Here is a 21,551-nt window from a genome sequence, read left to right as displayed (position 1 = left end):
GCAGGTCCCTTTAAACTCACTTTTAAATTTAGTTATGCCCGCCATAGGCTTACCAAATGCTAGTGGTTACTATCTCAGCTGTGTCCTCTGAGAATGACCCCAAGTTCTTCAGTGCATCTGACAGTTATCACTGTTGCCTACAACCCCAGCAAAATGCACTCACTTTATTTACTGCCAGGGCATTTTGCTAGAGATATTAATTGAGCAAAGTATCTTTTTCATCTCTTGTAATTAAAAACCATGCGAAATACACGTGAATTAATCAATTTTAGTTTAAAATCCATATACGTTTACTTTCTAGAGATTTACTTAAGGGTGGAAGAAGAATGTTCTCAGGTGAACCTATTTATGGGATCAGCTCATTGAGACAGATGCTGATCATTAGGGGGTGGGAGGGGAAAATGGTGCAGAGAGGATAAAAGAGCCTTAGGAAGATGCTCTGAGGAAGCCTTCCAGTCTCTTGTCCTAGTAACTGTTTCTGGCATCTTATTATGCCATCACCTATTCCTTTTAATAGCTTTCTTCCTTTGGAGCTCTCCCCATCTGCAGACTTGAGACCTTGCAGCAGCCCTGTAGTTATCCCTGGCAAAGATGGAAAAGCCTTCCTAGGAGGGACCCCTTCACCCAGGACACGCCGCCTGCCCCCACGCTTGGCCTGGTGCTCCATCGACTGGGATCGGCTCTGCCTCCTGCAGCCCCTGGGCTCTGGGGGCTTTGGGGCTGTCTACAAGGCCACCTACCACGGTGTGACTGTGGCTGTGAAGCAGGTGAAGAAGAGCAGCAAAAACCGGCTGGCGTCCCGACAGAGCTTCTGGGCTGAGCTGAACGTAGCCCGACTGCAGCATGATAATGTGGTGCGTGTGGTGGCTGCTAGCACGTGTGCCCCTGCCAGCCAGAACAGCCTGGGCACCATCATCATGGAGTATGTTGGCAATGTCACCCTGCACCATGTCATCTACGGCACTAGAGATGCGTGGAGGCAGGGCGAGGAGGAGGAAGGAGGATGTGGGAGGAAGGCTCTGAGCATGGCGGAGGCTGTGTGCTACTCGTGTGACATCGTGACTGGCTTAGCCTTCCTTCACTCGCAGGGCATCGTGCACCTCGACCTGAAGCCTGCCAATATCCTCATCACTGAGCACGGAGCGTGCAAGATCGGAGACTTCGGCTGCTCCCAGAGACTGGAGGAGGGCTTGTCCCAGAGCCACCATGTTTGCCAGCAAGGGGGCACGTACACCCACCGCGCTCCTGAGCTCCTCAAGGGCGAGAGGGTCACTGCCAAAGCAGACATCTACTCCTTTGCCATCACCCTCTGGCAGATCGTCATGCGGGAGCAGCCCTACCTGGGCGAGCGGCAGTACGTGCTCTATGCTGTGGTAGCCTACAACTTGCGCCCTCCTCTGGCGGCCGCCATCTTCCACGAGTCACCGGTGGGCCAAAGGCTTCGGAGCATCATCAGCTGCTGCTGGAAGGCTGACGTAGAGGAGCGCCTCAGCGCGGCCCAGCTGCTCCCCAGCCTCAGGGCCCTGAAGGAGAACCTCTAGGGGAGCTCAAGGTTACTCTCAACTCTTTCCCTCCACTTTTCCTTCAAAAATAATGTCTGTAGCCTCTTTGGCTTTCATATTTTTTTATATTAAAAAAAAAAGGTGTTTTGTTATAAGAAAATAAATAAAGACATTGAACAGATTTATTTTTTTAAACAAGAGAGGGGATAGAGAGGCGCAGATCAAGGTGTTGGTGAGAATATAGTCTGTTTCTTTTTTGGTGGCTCTTTTTTAGTTATCTCTGTTGTGCAGCCTCACTTAGAGGAGGAACTGGGGACAAAGAAAAATCGTTTTCAAGTACAAAAGAGTACTGTTTCTGGATAGCACTTTGTACATAATATTTTCTGGTATTTTCAAATTTGGGATGTATGTAGTTCTTTAGATTAGCTAGGCCTGGACATCTGAGATTTTCATAGATAAATACAGAGTACCAGTGTTTGTTGTTGTCTATTTTCCTGTTCTTAGATGTGAGTACATTGTTCCTGAAGTGGAAAATGTAAACTAACCTATCTCCCTGTTGAAGGAGGGACCTTCTTACATTTAATAGCCTCTGATTGACAAGAAGATGTACATACTAACAAGCTGTTCTTTTCCAAGTTTCCAGTCTTTCTGTGCTACCAGGTGTCTGTTGGAACTCGCTGGCTGGTATGTTGTAAACTGCAGTATCTGAAGTATCACAAGAGCATCCCATGTGGAACAGAAAGTTCCTAGATCTTGGAGATAGAGTAAATTAAAAAAAAAAAAAAGATAATATGAACTGACAGGGAGATGCATACATGCAGAAACCTCACAATGGGGAAGGAGTGCAAGAAATTACACTCTCTTAATATGTGGGTCAGTACCAGATAAGATACCAAAGAGACTGAAAAGGAAAGTTGCTTAAAGCAGTAATAGTAATACTTTGCTAGTGCTTAAAATGTACGTTGTTGAACAAACCTCTGCTCATGACTGCACCACTTCTTATCTAATGTCTTTCCTAATCTGGTTGTAACGTGTCTGGGAGAGGAACTGCTCCAGGCAATGCTAGAGACAGAGCTCTGATTTTTCATTTATCAAAACCAATCATTATAGGTCTGTCTGGATCTCAGCCCTTATCTGGAACTATAAAGATCTGGCTGCTGTAGCTGATACTGTCATTCTCAGAAACTATACTTTATAAGAGAGCAAGAGTGAAGTTTTGGTCCAATCATTTTTCTTTCCCTTTCCTCCCCATTTCTTCCATTCTGGGGGGAAAAAAAAAAACCCCAAAGGCATTGAGCCATTTTCCTGGTTTCTGACATGCATCTGTTCTCAGCCCTGTGAAATCCTGGAAATGAGCAACTGTGTACATTTGAGATGATTCTATAGGTCTTTATGGTGTTTGGGTTGTTCCTTGAAATTCATGCTTTATAAAGCAGAGCTAAGCTTAACTCTTTCTTTCCTGTCCCTCCTAAGTGGAACTATGGAATGGCTTCTGGAAGTGAGAAGATGTTGTAATTTTGCTCGTTTTCCCTGTCAAAATAATTATGCTATAAAACTAGAACTCATTTTACATGTTGCATAACTTCTCTTGATGATAAACAGTAACTATCTTACAGGAGTTGTTATAATGAGCCAGTTCCTCCTTAAAATGATTAGCTGAGGGTACAGAAAGTAAACTGTCAGATAAAGCCATTGGTGCATCTCACATTAACTTCAAGCCATAGTGGATTCTCTTTCAGGATAGAGTAAGAGCTCTGCGTGGTACTTAATATTTAGGTGCATTGTAATATGCTGTCATAATAATATGTAATATACTGCCAGAGCATGCAGAGCTGGGGTTAGAGTTGTGAAAGCTCATCTCAGATTGAATCTGGTGAGGGTTGTGAAGAGCAACAGGAAGGTTTTTACAGATAAATCAACAGCAAAAGGAACGTTAGGTTGAATCTGGGCCTACTGATGAATGGGGCAAGGGAGCTGGTGACAAGAAATTAAAAAAAATAAATAAATAAAAAAGGAAAAAAACAGTGGGAGAAGGACAAGGTATCCATCTACTGTTTCTTCACCTCCGTTTTTAATGCAAAGACCTGCATTAGTCTTCGGTGCCATTGAGACCAAGGGGAAATATGGAGCAAGGATGAGTTGGTATAGGAAGGAACAGGTTAGAGAACGTTCAGACAAATGCGTCATACACATGTTCATGGGCCTTGATTGAGTGCATGCACGTATGCTGAGGGATCTAGCTGATGTCACTGCTAGGCCACTGCAATCTTGAAAGGCTGTGGCAAGTGAGGGTGGCTCTGCTGGACTCACAGAAAGCAATGTCACTGCTATCTGCACATCATCAAAAATAAGGACCTAGGAAACTATGAGACAGTTAACTTCACATCACTCCCTCAAGTAAGTGGTGAAACAACTGAACCTGGAAGCAATCCCATGCACATGAAGGACAAGAAAGTAATTGGGTGTAGTCAGCATGGATTTACAAAGTCCAGCTAGAGGTCAGTCACCAGTGGTGTACCCTGAATGTTAACAGTGGGGATAGTACAGTTTAAAATCTCTATTAATAATGTGTATGATTGGACAGGGAGCATGATCAGCAAGTTTGCAGATGATACTGAATGGGTTGGAGTGGTTGATACAGCAGGTGGTTGTGCTGCTATTCAGTGGGACCTTGCCAGGCTGGAGAAATCCATCACTGGGGATCAGAAAAGGGAAACATGAAGTCCAGCAACTGAGGAAGAAGAGGCCCAGACACCATTAGAGGATCAGGGCCAACTGAGCAGGAAAGGACCCGAAGTTTCAGACGCCAACTTGACACCAAGTTGAACGTGAACCAGTGATGCACCCTTGTGGCAAAGGAGGCCAACAACATCTTGGGCTGGAAGAAGAAGGGCATTTTGAGTTCCTCCGGAGCATCAACAGATTTGATTATTCCGTTCTGCTCAGAGCTGGTGAGATACGTTTGGGATGCTGTGGGCCACCACCACACCTGACTGCCCAGAGTCCCATCCCACCTGGCCTTGGCCACCTCCAGGGATGGGGCATCCACAGCTTCTCTATGGGCCTGTGCCAGCGCCTCACCACTCTCTGAGTAAAGAATTTCTTTTTAGCATCTAATTTAAATCTCCCCTCTTGTACTTTAAAACCATTTCCCCTTGTCCTTTTACTATATGCCCAAGTAAAAAGTTGGTCTCCCTCCTGTCTAGAATCTCCTTTTAAGTACTGGAAAGATGCCGTGAGGTCTCCTTGGAGCCTCCTCGTCTCCAGACTGAACAAGCCCAGCTCCCTCAGCCTGTCTTCATAGCAGAGGTGCTCCAATCCTCTGATCCTCTTCATGGCCCCGCTCTGAACCTGCTGCAACAGTTCCACATCCTTCTTGTGCTGCAGGCCTGGACACAGTATTCCAGTTGGGGCCTCACAAGGGCAGAGTAGAGGGGGACAATCATCCCATGAGGATCATCAAGTCCAACTGCTTGCTTCACACAGGACCACTGGAAATTCAAACCATGTTCATGGTTATAAGTCAGGGTAAATGTTAAGGGCCCCTCATCCCTGGTTTATTTTCTGCATTCCTGAAGCTGATTGCCAGCAGCTGATGAACCTAAACATAGGTTCTATTGAAGGCCTGGAGAGAAAGTGCTACAACCAGGTAATTGTAGTTTTTCAAGATCTTTCTGTAGTTACTGAGCATGATATACTTATGAAACCAGTGCTGATGATCCTTCTACTTCCAGTTTGGGAGGCGGAGGTCAAAGAAGGCAGGAGAAAGGAACACTAGTTTTTCAATCTGTGGACTAAATGCCTCAGCAGTGTATATATGAAAACATAATGAGCTTGAAAGGCTACAAGCATTCTTGTCCTGATCAGCTCTGTAGGGTCTTGCAAATTTGGTAGTATGGGGCCCAGTATTGCATGGATTCAGATAATGCAGCATCACTGGTACTGCAATGTACCCGTGGGCTCTGCCCTCCAGCTGTCTGCCTGCCAGTGTGCTCTGTTCAGTGTAAAAGTGATACTAGGAGTGGGCCAGACCTCCTAAAGCAAGAGTGGCCGCATCATCTGGGAAGAATGGAGGAATAGAGAAGGAATAGAGCCTCATTTGTCCCAATTGGTAGATGCCAGATCTCTCATGTCTTAACCATCAACTAAGTTTGATATAGTTGATAGATACAGTTATTTTTCTTGGAGGCTGAAGTATTCTTCTGTTTATTTAATAGTATAACTTTTGGCACAGCAAAGTGCCATTTCTGGGATCCCAGGATTGCTGTGCCATGCCACAGTGGCTATCTCCTTACTGTGAGCTCTTTTTATGTTCCCAGTTCATAAGTGGGACCCCAGCACAAGCTGCCTTTCTAGCTTCCAGCTCCGCGGCACTGAATTAACTAGTCCAAACCAACTGGGTTAGCTGCTGCCTCATAGCAGTCCTGGGTAGCCAAAGTCTGCATGGAAACTTCAGCTAGTTTCCATCAACGCCCTAGTGCCTAACTACCAAATGTAGCTGCCTTTACTAATTTCAGACAGCTCATATTAAAAAGGATACTGTGAAATGCTTGCATTCTCTTGCACAGTCATCAGCAGCAGTAGCTTTGGACGTATTAATCACATCAGAGTGTTACGTTTTATGCTTCCTTGATTATACAGATAATATTGTGTACCATGGGAAAGCATGAACTAGAAGTTTTAATTCCAGCCTTGTTTTTTCAGTAGTAAATGGCATCCAGTCCTTTCCATCAAATTTGCACACTCAGCACTGGTGAGGCTGCACCTCGAGTGCTGTGTTCAGTTTTGGGCCCCTCAGTACAAGAAGGAAATTGAGGCCCTGGAGCATGTCCAGAGAAGGGCAGCAAAGCTGCGAGGAGTCTGGAACACAGGTCTGATGGGGAACAGCTCAGGGAACTGGGGCTGTTTAGTCTGGAGAAGAGGACGCCCAGGGGGAGGCCTTGTAGCTCTCTACCACGACTTGATGGAGGTTGTGGCAAGGTGGGTGTCAGCTTCTTCACCCTGGTAACAGCAACAGGATGAGAGGTAATAGCCTCAAATTGCACCGGGAAAGGTTCAGGCTGCATATTAGGAAATGTTTCCTCTCAGAAGGAGTGGTGAAGCATTGGAACAGGCTGCCCAGGGAGTGGTGGAGCCACCGTCCCTGGAGGTGTTTAGGAAACATGGAGGTGTGGCACTGAGGGACATGGTTAGCGGGCATGGTGGCGATGGGTTGGTGGTTGGATTAGATGTTCTGCTTAGTGGTCTTTTCCAACCTGTATGATTCCATGATTCCATAATTTTATCTAAATTTATCTAATTTATCTAATTTGAACTTAATCTTCACAACAGCCAGTACTAGGGAGTACTGAAGTGGTTTTAGATCAAAATCAAACACTTTTGTCCATGATGAAAAGCAACTTCCGTGTGCTCTCTTGAGCTCTGCGAAGCTCTAAGATCTGACAACTGCTTTAGTAGCAGTCAAATTTAGAAAGGTTAAGAAAAATGCGTGGAAGCACGGATAGCATGCAATTGTAACAAACAATTTCTAGGAAGAATGAGAAAAGAAATGGGATGGAAGGAGCGGGTGTTTGCTTGGTTGGTTGGTTGGTTTGGGTTTTTCTTTTTTCTTTTTTACTTTTTTTTTATGGTGGGGGGAGGTGGGAGCACTGCTGTTAAGAACATTTGCTAAGTAAGCAGCAATGGTTATTTATTTCACTTTTACGTAGTTTGTGGCCTCCCATCAGTGGGGTCCCCAAAGGCCTGCTTTTGGCTTAGGAAGCTGTTTGCTTCTCTCTCCTCAGAGGCTTCTTCTGAAGTTCTGGACCTTTATGAGGTGAACTGCACTGCATATCACTTATCAGAGAACTCAAATGCAAACGATTTCAGCAATTGCGATCCAGTTTCTTTAAACTCTCAGTTTTTACCTTCTATGATTATAATACAAACGCAGGTATCTAGTTTTGTTCTCTGCAGCAAAGCAAATGAAAGAATTGTTTTACAGAACACCACAAATATTTGTAAATTCAATAAGGCTTAAGTGGATGCTTCACATCTGACTTGTCTATCTTCTTTCCCACCACTCTTACCTACGTTTACAAATTCCCCCTCTGGAGCAAAGACAAGAACAGTGGTAGAAAATAACTATGTTTAAAAATTAACTCTACTTTGAATGTTTTACTCATACTTTATTTTAGCCATTCATCTGCCACAAATATCTTACACAGTGTTCAAAGAGCCTCTTTCTATGCTTCACTTAGCCCAGCTGCCAAATATTTGTCTGCCTGTCAAACGGGCAGCCTTAAAACCAGTTAAAGAAAGAAAACGGAACCAAAAAAAAAAAAAAAAGCCTTCTGGCTTCTGTCCCAGTATGCCATCAGCTCAGGATGCCATGGGACGATTTGATAGCAGAGGCACCACTGGACCTGGGCTTCCCAGTGCACGAGGCTGAGCTGCCGTGCTCCCTACCCAGACTGAAGTTCAATAGCCCGAGTGTTCGGCAGAGCAGGGAGGTGACTGCATTTGCCTTCGCAGGGCACCTGGGATAATAGGGTAATTCATAACTTAATAAATATTCTACTGCATATGTGCCAGGCTACAAAGAGTGAAGTAGGCTGAATATTGGAAATGTAAATGTCCCTCTCTTTTTAAGTTACTCCCCGCAAAAGGGGCGGAAGGAAAAGGCAGTTTTATTTTCAAGCCATGCGTTGTTTTCAGCCACTTCAAAAATGGTGAAAGGCTTTTGATTCACGTGCCACTGGTGTAAGTGGCCCCAGAGACAAGTACGGAAAGCTGCACCTTAACAGGGGTATTAAAATAGCTGAGCGTAAATATGGCAGTTGATACACTGGGCAGGCTGCATTTTTTTTTTAGTGGCACTTAGCAATATGTATCATGTAATACAGCAAGCTTAGACAGACAGATACCATACCGTTTGGCCTCCTCCTTGTTTCTCTAATCCAACAGTTTCATTGAAATGATTTGCAGACAACACAAAAGCCACACACAAAGCATTCAAAGGAATATATCACAGCTCAGGTCCCCTGAGCTTCTCTTTGCACACAGTGACAGAGCTTCTCCAGGCACCTACAGCTGTCGTTCCCCGTGTACCTCTGGGGAATGAAATGACTGCTGCAAGTTGTTTTCTGACTTAAAAGGGAGAAAACGGACGTTCTTAAAATCTCGTTCCTCGGTCCCCTCGAAGGCTGACTTTCAGAGGAACTCCATTTCTTCGATTGTTTTTGAAATTATCTTTTAGCTTTGTATACTTTAATGTTACGTTTTTTATTTTCAAAAGTTGTGCGTTGAATTGCAAACAGCATTCGTAAAAGTGCCCTAACAATAAGGATGGGCACAACCTGACAAAGCCATGATAGGGGCTGTATGAAAGAGCCATTTGTGCTGGAGGACAAGGGGTGGCTGGAGGAGGCAACAAAACAAGCCAGAAACGAAACAATAACAACAAAAAAGACAATTTCCTACAAGCTGCAGTCCGTGAGGCTCTCACTGAAACATCGTCTCATGGTGGTGTTTGAATTTGAATCTTGTATCCTAGAGGTGCCTGCTGAATGGACCAGCAGGACCCCATATGAGTGGGTCTAAGAGACTTGAAGCAGCGTTTAAAATTGGGCAAGACCACAAACTTGGTTCAGAGAGGTCACCAGTGACCATGGGCTACAGCAGTCTGGTTCAGCTGAAAGCAGCACAGCCTTCCCCTCACCCCAAAGCCCCAGATGATCAGAACAAACAACTGACCAGCTGGACTCATTCTGCCTACCAGTACCAAGCCCCAAGCTACCCAAGAGATGTTCTTTCTTTCCTTGATGACTGCACTATGAGCTAATTAGTATGACAAGTTACTGCTATACTTCAAGGAGATAACACAAATAGCTTAGCAATGTATACGAGCACACCAATAACAGTGGATTCTTCACTGAAAAATAAATTTCTTTTACATATAGAAGAGAGTAAGAGTAAAGAGTTGAATTTCTGTATCAAAGGTGTGTTGGTTTGGTTTTTTTTCAGGAAACAGAAGCAGTCCCTAGGCATTAGCGTATACATTTGTGCCAGCCAGAACAAAGTGATTGGCTTTACCTCACACCAGGAATATTTCACAAGGGTGTATTTGAAGCAGTTTTTCCCCTGAACACATCAGGAACTCTCAAAAAGGAAATATACCTGATGCAAGTTTATGGAAAGGGGGCCATTGATAGAATGAAGTACAGGCTGGGTGGTCTCAGAAATATCTTCAAGCAGTCATAGTTATTGAAGGATTATGTAATAATATGAGTATTTTATACTTAAAATAAAAACATGAGCTCATAATGCTGAAAAAACTGCAGGTATTGATATTAATTTTATGTTTTTCAGAGACTATGACTACAATACTCAAAACCACCTTCTGTGTATACAACAAAACATAACTTTTGCTGCATAAAAATTGAATATACTTGGCCATAGCCCTCTGATGTTATGCTGTCCATTGCTCAGTTTTCTACAGGTAGGTAATACTGCTCCCCTTGTTCCACAGATGGAAAACCTATTGCTACAGTTTTCACTCCACACAGGAGTGGTGATGTTGAAAATAGATGAACAATTGACAGAAGGAAGGGAAACCACCCAAAGGGACCTGGAGTAGCTGAAAAAGTGGGTCCACCTGAACTTCATGAGGTTCAAGAAGGCCAAATGCAGGGTGCTGTACCTGGATCAGGGCAATCTCAGATATGTGTATTGACTGAGAGAAGAACTCACTGAGATCAACCCTATGGATAAGGACTTGGGAATTCCAGTGGACAAAAAGGGGGACATGAGCCAGTAGCCTGGAAGGCCAACAGTACCCTGGACTGCATCAGAAGAAGGGTGGCCAACAGAGAGGGGGAGGGGATTGTCCCTCTCTACTCTGCCCTCTTGAGGCCCCACCTGGAGTACTGTGTCCAGTCCTGAGGCCCCCAGCACAAGAATGATGTGGAGCTGTTGCAGCAGGTTCAGAGGAGGGCCACAAAGAGGATCAGAGGATTGGAACACCTCTGCTATGAAGGCAGGCTGAGGGAGCTGGGCTTGTTCAGTCTGGAAATGAGGAGGCTCCAAGGAGACCTCATTGGATCTTTCTAATACTGAAAAGGAGATTCTAAACAGGAGGGAGACCAACTTTTTTACTTGTGCGCTGTATGGTAATTGTTGAGTCGCGGCCTGAACCACTGATTGATCATGTGGGGAAAGGACCCGGTCAGCCCTGGGAGCACAGGTGAAGGCAATTCACCTGTGTAACTGGAAGGGGTGGAACCTGGCTGCACCTCTCTTAGACCACATTTAAGGGCTGACTGCCACTGGGGAAGGATCTCTTTTTGGAGGTTCCTTCTTTGTGGTATTTTCCCCTCTGAGCCTAGATTTTTGGAGACAGGTGAGCAGTCCTTTCTCCTTCCCTTATAACACATTTCTATTGCATTTTGTCCTTTACATCTCTTGTATTACTATTCCATCATGTTGGATGGGCCCCTGGGCAGTCTGATGTGGCGGGATCTTGGCAGCCCTGCCCATGGCAGGGGGGTGGAACTAGGTGGTCTCTAATGTGCCTTCCAACTCAAACCATTCTATGATTCTGCAGTCACATGCACCCAAGTACAGTTGCTCTTAAAACAATTTAAGCTACTGTTGCAGGGGAAAATATATTTTTTTACTTTCTAGAATTTTTAATAGTACGTTTCCTGGGACACCAACAAAACAATATTCTTTGTTTGTAATGATAACGTTTTACAGACCAGTATGAAAGGAAATGTGCAGCCTACATTTTCATTACAAGGCAATTGGGAACTTCTGTGTTTTTAGGTCAAAGACACATTTAATAGACTTCCCTTTGGCTACCTTAAGTTCTCAAGAGAACTGACTCTTCTATGGAACGACATTACAAACTCTATGGTTGTTCCTGTCCCCCAGCCACAACCTCCTAATGTCTAAGCAGTAGGCTGCAGCTGCCACTCTGCCACATTAGCTTTTCAAGAAGTTAGCAAGCCCTTTGAAACCGAAACTTCTTAATCTTTGATGCCTGTTGGATCACTTTCATGTTACACTGTGGATCTGACCATCTGTTCTGAACAATCACAGTGTAATGATTTCCTCAGTAGCTACTAATTCCTGTTTCTAAAGCACAACTTCAACACCGAAGTATCCTGTGTTGTTCCAGATCCTAAGTTTTATGTTGTTGCTCTTGTTTCTGTCAGTTTTTGAATAATTTAATTTTGCTAATTCACACAGGGTCAGGCCACAATAGAAAATGCATTACTGAACTGGCCTTTGTTTTCGTTTACAGGTGGGAGGGCTGGGAAGGGCATCTCTTCACAAGTCCCACAGAACTCAGCCTGACACTGGAACATAACCTCAATACAATTCTGAGATGCAATCAATCCACTGATCTACCAGTCCCGGGCCATCAGCACGATGATTCCCCCTTGCTTTAAATCTCTTTGTCATCTATAGCAAGGATTTACTATTTTTCCCTAGTGCTTGCAAACATTCATCATCTGAAGACTAGGTGGCTCAAGAATATTGCAGGAAGGCAACTAATCTTGAAGTGATGAGGAAAAAAACTTTGGAGGGAAAAAAAAAACCACCACAAAGAACATGATGCAGCAGTGCATTTGAGATTGGGAGGCTAGCCCTTTGGTCATAGCGCAGTGTGAGGTCAGAACCATTCCTTACATTATCCCTGCTCCATGACAGGGAGGTAGCACACGAACCGTGAAACTATTCCCTCCTAGTCTGTCTCGACACAGAATTAGATTGGATTAAACTGGTCTTTGAGAGAAAAAACTGTCATCAGTGACTTCATAACAGGATTCTAAAACAGAAGACATCATGAGCAAAATGTATATGCGCTACATGTATTGGTAAACATTGATGCTTATGTAGTAGTTATGTTTTCTTCCTCAAGGACAGACCTCAACCACGATGCCACTGTCAGATCTGCCAGTGGTAGCTTTCCACAGACTTTGTAGGAGGCAGACGTTAGGATGAAAGACAACTGCTACAGTCCTTTATTAGCACAAAATGCATTGTGGGAGCTTGTATGCACTGCTAATTCCTCAGTCCTCTGAGCACAGAACCTATAGAAAAGCCAGTGAGGCAGGCAGCAAACCAACACCTGTGATGGAAGCCACTTCCAGTTCAGTTAGAACAGCTTGCTGAGGTCGTGTCACTGTGAGGTAAATAGGTGCAGCTCTTCCTGTCATGCTAAAAGCCATTGCAGTCTTCCTGCACAGTCTGTCTTTTCAAAGTCACAGCTCATGACAAACAATGCCAATAAGAGCCTGAAGTAGCAGAAGCAGAATTGAAAAGAACTGTGTTGTTCGGAATATTGTTTTTATACTCAACCTTTCTGCACGTGAAGTCTTCTCTGGTGATTTCTAAAATGAAAACTGGGTGCAGAATCAGCAGTTTTGTTTGTGTCCACTAGATCTGCTTTTACTGAACTGGTGCTAGGGTTTTTTTTTTTGTACAGGAACTGCACGGCTCCCTGCCTCACCGTAGTGTGGCCTGGATAACAACAGATGGCATGGCAGGAATGTAAGTGTCAATAGTGCGTGTGAACAGAATACCCAAATCTGGCAGTTCTGAGAGGTTGTTTGCCCCAAAACTGATAACACTAAGGGGAATCTGACAATAACAAAGTTTGCTTAAGACAATGATCGCCCAGATTAAACAGTAACCAGGGGATTAGCAAGAGAAAAGTTAACTTGAAAGACGGTATCCTCCACATTGCACACTGCACATCGCTGCCAGTCCACCCCAGTATGGGGGTAGGGGCGAGGGGACAGCCAGCACGAGGCCACAGCCAGACCCCTGCTTTCACCAGCACATGGGCTGGCTACACAGGTATGCATGCCTGCATCTCCAGCTAGCACTTAGAAACGTGTTGCTATCTTATTTCCATCCTAAGTGTTCAAGGATATGTTGCGCTGATGTACCACAGATTCTGCTTCACCAGAAATGCTAAGTATAATAGCTGCTAAGCATTTCTACTGCTGTAATTTGTATCTGAAGAATAAGGCAACCCAGGCTGACAGAGAAGCTTTAGGGAAGTCAGGTCAATGATACTAGAAGCCAACTACAATCTTTATCAGTAGAAAAGTACTTACCTGCAAGGTCAGAGCTTGTGACAGTTATGAATCTCACACTGCCTATTTGAAAGTCCCATCAGTATTTGTGGCAACATTTATCACCTGAAAAGAACTCCATCAAAGCATAATTGCTCTTTTTCCAAGTCACGGATCTAGTTTATATTCTCCTCAAATAAGAAATTAAATAAAGGAGTACTCAATACCTTTTACATCTTCATGGCAAGCTTTACTTTGGGTCGCTACCAGAAGTGACCCAAAAATTTAAAAGGGATAGGCTAGGCGTGATGTAGAATTCCAGCTTTGGGTTAGTGCTGAAGTATCTATCTACCCACTTGCACACATCAGACTTTAGAAAGCAAAGCTGTTTTCACTTCTGGCAGGTTTTCTGGAAGAGTTCCGATAGCTGAGGCAGCTGTGGACACTGTAAACATAGATATTCAGTCTACAGGGGGATATTAACAGGATCTACCTAACAGCTGCGCAAAGAACCCATAGACTTCTCAGAGGAGATACAATTAAATAATTTCAAGACAAGACAAGAGGATCTACAGATATTTGCCAGTAAAACCAAGCAGATGCTGAAGGCTTTCCTAAAACCCTTGAAAATTGCTTTCACTGGATTGCTGCACTACCTACTGATGATTTCCTGAGAAGCCTCAAGTACAATCCTATTTCACAGGTAGGTATTTTATGATCAGAAGTTCAAACAAAACCTCCAAGAGTTTGTTCAGTTTTCAAAGAACTTGCAGAAGGAAGTCAGTCCAACGTGCTGCGATGGTATAGTAAAATGTATGGACAATTAGATATTAGAACTGATTTGATTTTAGAAATGACCTCACAGAAGAGTTAGCTTTTGGTATCGGCTTTGTTCTAAATTGGTGAGTAGAGCCTCTCCTAAAAATAGTCAGTCTACGTGAGAATGAAAGACCTTCTAGCTCCATAAGCTAAGAGATGGACTAGGGAAGAGAGAAAACAGATCATGCATACAGTAACACGCAACATGAAGTGTTGATATGACATGTTGGGGCAGATCCAGAGGAGGGCCATGAAGATGACCGGAGGGTTGGAGCACCTCCCCTCTGAGGACAGACTGAGAGAGTTGGGGCTCTTCAGCCTTGAGAAGGCTCCAGAAGGACCTTATAGAGACTTTCCAGCACCTATGGGATGCCTACGGGAAAGCTGGGGAGGGTCTTTTTATAAGGGTATGTAGCAACAGAACAAGGGGAAATGGTTTTAAACTGGAAGAGGGTAGGTTTAGATTAGATATTAAGAAGAAATTCTTTACTGTGAGGGTGGTGAGACACTAGAACAGGTTGCCCAGTGAGGTTGTAGATGCCTCCTCCCTGGATGCATTCAAGGCTAGGCTGGATGAGGCTTTGAGCAACCTTGTCTAGCGGGAGGTCTCTCTGCCTATAGCAGGGGGTTGGAACTAGGTGATCTGAAAGGTCCCTTCCAACCAAAACCATCCTATGATTTTGTGATTCTATGATTTTCAAAGTAAACAGGAGTGTATTTTGGCAATGTGTTTATCACCGCTGAAAGGAAAGACTACAGGCTTAGGCAGGTGTAATCCAGGCCCTGCCTCCAGTGAGCTGCCAGCATCGTATTATCAGTATGAAAAACAACACAGCAAATTTAAGGAAGCTACTGTGCACACTGTCAAAAAGGGCATGACGTTAGAATAAATCTAACCCAAAGGAGCAGTGGTGTTAACAAGCCAATCTGCAGAACCTGCAGAGTATGTCTGTCCTTTGAACCACCCAAAAGTACAGTCAGACTTCAGAGATCAGCACTGACCAGAAGGTAGCACAAACCTTTGCTTCAAGAACAGTCTCTGTAGTCCTTCAGAGAGTGCTGAGAGCCAGCATGTGCTGCTTGTTCAGTCATGTAGGTGGACATACACTAGAGCTATGACCACCCTAGCTCTAGATGGGACGTACAGGAGGTCTCCTCAAAGATTCTTTCTGTCACATGAGCAAAGGAAGACAGAAGGTCAGCTGATGTCTAGACTAAAGGGATTTAGATGTGTAGAACACTGGGACATCATCTTTTGGATAAAAATCTATGATTTAGACCCAGTCACCTGAAAAAGCTTCCCAGGCAAAACCTGGCAAGGTTAAATTCAATGGCAACAAACAGCTAAAAAATTCATCACAACTATTCATCACACACTATTCATCACAAATTAGAGATGTTCAAGCTAAAATTAAGCAGGGGACCACAAATGATGGCAAGAAACCTACTCCCAACACATACGTAGTTAATTAACAGGAGTAACTGAATTGTTAATTTGGAAGCATAGCTTGAATTTAATAGGTTTTACTAGAAGAGAAATAGGTGTAGTACAACACGTGAATTAGGAGCTAAGAACTGCCAAATATTCAGCAAATAAGCAAAAAGTTATTTTGATAATGGATATTTTTTTACCTGTGTGAGGAGCAGGAAGGAGTGATTTTTATTCTTTTCTTAAATAATCTATTTCAGAGAAATCTATTTCAGAGAAAGCAGAAACTTTATATAAATTGCTGTTCTACCTTTATTTTTTGGGGGGGAGAAAAACAACCAATATCACAAAGTTCTCACAATAACTAAGGAAAGCCTTAAATATAGGAACTAATGGAAGACGTTTTTTAAATCAGCAGCTCCAGATAGCTTGCATCCAAGAATTTGAAGAGCTGGCAATGGAGACTTGTGTGCTGTTAATGTGGATTTTCCATAAGCTTTGAGAAATCTGGGGAAGCTCAAAAAAAAAAGTCTAACAGAAAGCTGAGGTTGTGCCAATACACACACACACATATATAAAAGCTTAAGAAAGGAATAAAATCAGGAACTTACTGTCAACACTGCAGTACTCCCAGGGGAAAAACAAAACTAAATAAAAGGAATCCTTGGTATAGGAACAAAAAGAAATGACAAAGTTTTACTTCAATTGTACAGCTCAAATATATGGATCATATCTTTTGAAATTGACTGTATTGCTTCTGTGATTAGGGCATATGTCTGGTAGGCAATAGGAATAGCATTGGTATGACACATCTGTACACGGACTTATTCAGTACAACAGCAAGAAAGTGGCATCATCATACACAGACAGCATGTTGCAAGTACACAAAAACCAAGGTTACAGGTCTGTGTCGTAAGTGAGGAATTGGTCAGATGTCTTTCTTATTGAATCCCACCAGAATTACTTCTTGGCACTAAGCTATTTAATATTTTATCAGTTTATCAGGAAATAAAGTTCAGTACTAACATTAATCGAAGCTGCAATTCACCAGCATAGCAAGACGGCTGATTGAGAACCATTTGAATTACTGGAAAATTAAGTGTTTCAGCATGGTGGATTCTTTCATAGAACCACAGAACGGCCTGGGTTGAAAAGGACCACAATGATCACTGAGTTTCAACCCCCCTGCTATGTGCAGGGTCACCAACCACCAGACCAGGCTGCCCAGAGCCACATCCAGCCTGGCCTTGAATGCCTCCAGGGATGGGGCATCCACAACCTCCTTGTGCAACCTGTTCCAGTGCGTCACCACCCTCTGTGAAAAACTTCCTCCTAATATCTAACCTAAACCTCCCATCTTAGTTTAAAACCATCCCCCCCGTCCTATCACTACCCACCCTTGTAAACAGTTGTTCCCCCTCCTAAAGTCACAAGTAAGGTCAGAAGGAGCAGAGAGGTCAGAAAACTTTTGAGGATCCTCTTGTAATCCATCAGGGGTTAAAGTGAAATGAAAAATCATAACCAATTTCTTGTTTCTAATATTACCTTTATGTATAATTGAGTTCAATATTGTTAATGTAATTGTTGAAGGGCTCGGGAGACAAATGACCAGAAACAAAAGCTGCTTTTGCTGCAGGGAAGATGAGAAACAGGACTGCTATCAGAGCAGATGTGTGAAGTGGGGATCTCCCTTGGCAAAGGACACAGCAGCCCTCCAGGGAGCTCTGTGATGGCTTCTGTACTCCTATTTATTGAAGCTGCTGTATCAGAATGGAGCATGGAGTTCAAAACCGATACATTACTAACTGAGAGATTACAGAGTGCAAGTAGAGGTGCTGTGACTGCACAACAAGCCCACAGCTGAGCACCACAATGCAACGCTGGCATACAACAGTTAAATCGCACGAAGCGTAAGGATCACGTGAAGACCCATGAAATATTTGATAAGGGAAAGCACATATATATATATATAAGGGCAGGGTGCCAGGTGAAACTAAGCTCAGATCAAGGTGCCAAGCTGCCTTTCTTCAACAGCCACAATGATTACAGAAGAGACTGAGCAGCCGTGCGGGCAGCAGCAGCAAAAAGCTGGCTTTGTGGCTGGCCGCTCTCTGCGTTCCGGCCACAGCAACGAGCGCTCTCAAGAGGAGGCGCCGACGGCGCGGAACGCGAAGATAGAGACTCCAATAAACAAAACGAATTCAAGTTCCTAGCCCAGGAATGAACGAAACCAGCGTTCTTCCGTCACGCTGCTCAGGATTCCCGCATCGCCACTCCGGCAGCACCACCAAAGAGGCTTCAGGATGGGCTGTGAAGGCTCCCTTACCCACCCCACCAGCTATGGGGCACGGCAGAACCACCCACCGACTCCCGCCACTTCCGGGCGCCGGCCCTGAGGTGAAAGGTCCCGCAGCGCCCGGATGGAGGCGGTGCCGCCCGCCCTATATAAGCCGCCCGCCGCCGCGGCGCCTTCCTCTCGCCGCCTCCTCCTGGCTCACCGCTGTTCGCTGGGCCTCGCGTCGCGCCCCGCCCGGGAATAAGTCGGCCAGGAAGGCCCTGCTGCCGCCATGGTGAGGCGGGGGGCGACGGACCGGGGGGAGCGTGTGGGAGGCAATGCCGCGTGGCTGCCGCCGGGCCCGGCCGGCCGCGTGCCGCACTCTGGGCCTGGGTCCGGGCCCGGGCCCGAGGCACGGCGCTGGGGCGGGGCACCGTGTGGCCGCGGAGCGCTGTGGGGCGGCCGTGCGCATCCGGCGCCGAGCGGGCCGCCGGGGGTGAGCTCGGGCTCTGCGCCTGCCCTTCGTCTGGGTTCTTACGGGAGGAGTGTGGTCAGCTAATAGGGCACGTGTTAGCTGGTCGGCCGGAGAAACGCCGTGCTTCTAACGTTTCTTTTTTAAATGCTTCTTTACTGTGTATTTTCCCATTCTTCTGTCGGTTCGGTCTGTCCGCTTTAGTACAGCTCTTTGCAAACGTTTAATTGCACGAAGCTCTTCAGAACAGTGCTACAAGTGGTGCACTTGGTCTTTCCGGCCAGATGCATCTCGTTGCTCAAACTTGGCGCCCATTTAGCTGATATCCTCGCTGCTGGATTTATGGTGGGGCTGTTAGGGTGGTAGAATTTCACAGGTGTTTGCATACAAGAACAGCCATAGGGTCACACAGGGGTTGGAAGGGAGCTCTGGAGACCACGTGGCCCAGCTCTCTGTAAAGCAGGCTTCCTGGAGTAGGTCACACAGGAAAGTGCCCAGGTGAGTTTTGAGTATCTCCAAAGAAAGAGGCTCCACAACCTCTCTGGACATCCTCTTCTGGTGCTCCATTACTCTGACGGTAACAGAGTTCTTCCTCGTGTTTGTATGCAACTTCCTGTGTTCCAGTTTTTGACCTAGCACCTTGTTCTGTTGCTGCACACCACCACAGAGTCATCTCGCCCCCATCAATTTGGTTCCTGCACTTCAGATATTCATTAACAGTGATGAGACCCCCCCCTCAGTCTTTCTCGTGATGAACAGCCCCCAGTCTCTCAGCCTTTCCTCATAAGGGAGGCACTTCAGGTCTCTAATCATCTTTGTAGCCTCCCACTGGACTCTCTCCAGTAGTTCCCTGCATTTCTTGAACTGGAGAGCCCACAGCTGGACACAGTATTCCAGATGTGGCTTCACCAGGGCAGACTAGTAGGGAAGGAGGAGAATCAGGCATGATCAGTGCCTGGACAGGCTGCTTTATACATAGGCAAATCAGGCAGAGGTGTTCTCAAAGCTTTCCACCCCGCACAGCAATTACTCTTCACACCGCTCCTCACAGCAATGACAGCTCTGATCATTCTTTATTCTCACTGTTTGAACCATGCCATTGTACCTGCCTGATCACGTCCGGTAAATAACGTAGTCCCAAAGCCATATTGTTCTTTACATTCCACAAGTCTGTTTTCAGCAGTGTTAGTTGGTGTTGATTGCAGTGTTTGATATCTTAACTTTCACATTTCAGGCATTTAAAGATACTGGCAAGGCACCTGTGGAGCAAGAGGTAGCAATTCATCGCATTAGAATTACTTTGACCAGCCGCAATGTAAAATCACTTGAGAAGGGTGAGTGATATATATATTTAAACTAGAGTAGCAGTAAGAGAGAGCTTCTGTTCCTCTGTTCTTCTGGGGATTTTAGATGTTACTGTTGGAATGTCTGAGAACTGAAAGACATTGGTTTCTTGATTGATACTTTGTCATGCTTGTTGTTAAGCGGTCAGTCAGAAGTTCAACGTTCAGTAAGGCATTAATAAATCTCATTTAGGAACCAGTGTTGGTAGCGTTTTAATCATATATTGTAAATGTAAAAGCAGTGCTTGTTGCCTCATCTTTGGGTTGCTGGTGGCTCAAATATGGATTAAATGGTAGTAACAGCTTTCTGTTGCTGTTGTGACTTCTGCTAACTGTGAGGTAAGCCATTTTATTTTGACGTAGTTGGCTATGAGGATAAACTCTTAAACCTGAATTGCAGTGATCATTTTATACGCTATTCTGAGCCAACATCTTTTAAAAATCTTTGTTTAAAACAACAAGAAGAGATCCACAAACCTAAAACCATTCTGTGTTTTCAGTCTGTGCTGACTTGATCAGAGGTGCTAAGGAGAAAAACCTGAAGGTGAAAGGACCTGTGCGCATGCCCACCAAGGTATTTAAACTTAATACAAACCATGTTGTGTTTCTGTAAATAAGCACCTAAAATGTCGTTTTTTTTTTTAAGTTGAGATGAAAAGCAATACTACTAAATTGAGGGTTATGTTATAAACAGATAATGGCATACCGGGGTTCTTTGATGCTTTGAGAACTGTTGTGTGATAAATGCTGAAAGTAGGAAGGGCTTCTTGTGTACATCAGCTTGACACCCTGTGTTTATGGTTTTGCTTCAGACTCTGCGAATCACTACCAGGAAGACACCTTGTGGTGAAGGCTCCAAGACCTGGGATCGTTTCCAAATGCGGATCCATAAGCGACTCATTGACTTGCACAGCCCTTCTGAGATTGTGAAGCAGATCACTTCCATCAGCATTGAGCCAGGAGTGGAAGTTGAAGTTACTATTGCTGATGCCTAAATCGTAGTCATCTACTTTGAATAAAGCTGGCTTAAAAATTTTCTTTGCTGTCTGTTTCTATATTTGTGCTAAGAGTCTGTGGTAGTTCTCTGGTTTTCCTGAATAAGGACATAACCAAAATGCTATAGAGGAAGATCACATTTTCCTGATGTTATTTTTCAGGAAGAATACATGAATTGTAAATGAGAAGATGAAACTTGGGCATCATAGTTTGATTAGAGATTGGTGACTAGATGCACATGCAGCACTTGAATCCTTTATGGAAAAATTTAACTTGGGGCTATCTGAGTTAATAAGATTACTATTAGTTCTCACACATTCAGGTTGATGTTGCCATTCTGGCTTCTCCAAGCATTGAGTTAACTGCAGTTAAAAAAGCAGAGACAAGGGTATGTGTTTGTGTGGAGCCTGATGTAGCATTCACCAAGATATAAACTGGGGTGAAATCTTGAGCCACCTTTGGCAAGGGATTTAGGAGTCTCTCACCTGCACACTTGTCCCACTGACAATAAATTTCAAGCTTTAGAAGGATCTGTCTATGGGAAATTCCATACTAACATGAGGAACAACTTCCCTGTGAGGATGACAAAGCACTGAAGCAAGCTGCCCATAGAGGTGGTGGAGTCTCCTCGGGGGGTGTTCAAGACC

At 44.6% G+C, this 21,551-nt stretch overlaps 2 protein-coding genes, 1 long non-coding RNA gene and 1 other non-coding gene across 4 annotated transcripts; all 4 read left to right on the top strand.

Annotated features, from left to right (window-relative positions):
* The first annotated feature begins 443 nt into the window (after window positions 1–443).
* On the top strand, window positions 444–1,681 carry MOS (v-mos Moloney murine sarcoma viral oncogene homolog). The gene has a single exon (NM_001031516.2). The coding sequence runs from the start codon at window positions 492–494 to the stop codon at window positions 1,539–1,541; it is 1,050 nt and encodes a 349-aa protein (NP_001026687.2). The 5' UTR covers window positions 444–491; the 3' UTR covers window positions 1,542–1,681.
* A 9,134-nt stretch (window positions 1,682–10,815) lies between these two features.
* LOC124418326 lies at window positions 10,816–14,839 on the top strand. Its single transcript, XR_006938598.1, has 3 exons — window positions 10,816–10,881; window positions 11,788–13,040; window positions 13,975–14,839. It is a non-coding gene; the product is annotated as an uncharacterized LOC124418326 (long non-coding RNA).
* A 3,452-nt stretch (window positions 14,840–18,291) lies between these two features.
* RPS20 (ribosomal protein S20) lies at window positions 18,292–20,945 on the top strand. Its single transcript, XM_428540.8, has 4 exons — window positions 18,292–18,388; window positions 19,800–19,899; window positions 20,409–20,482; window positions 20,721–20,945. The coding sequence occupies exons 1-4, from the start codon at window positions 18,386–18,388 to the stop codon at window positions 20,901–20,903; spliced, it is 360 nt and encodes a 119-aa protein (XP_428540.3). The 5' UTR covers window positions 18,292–18,385; the 3' UTR covers window positions 20,904–20,945.
* Window positions 20,273–20,339, top strand: LOC112531997. The gene has a single exon (XR_003074197.1). It is a non-coding gene; the product is annotated as a small nucleolar RNA U54 (small nucleolar RNA).
* Window positions 20,946–21,551: the final 606 nt, after the last annotated feature.

The sequence above is a fragment of the Gallus gallus genome, chromosome 2, assembly GCF_016699485.2.
Source record: "Gallus gallus isolate bGalGal1 chromosome 2, bGalGal1.mat.broiler.GRCg7b, whole genome shotgun sequence".
Classification (NCBI taxonomy): Eukaryota; Metazoa; Chordata; class Aves; order Galliformes; family Phasianidae; genus Gallus; species Gallus gallus.
The sequence above is the reverse complement of the archived record's forward strand: the minus strand, read 5'-3'. Positions and strand labels throughout refer to the sequence as shown.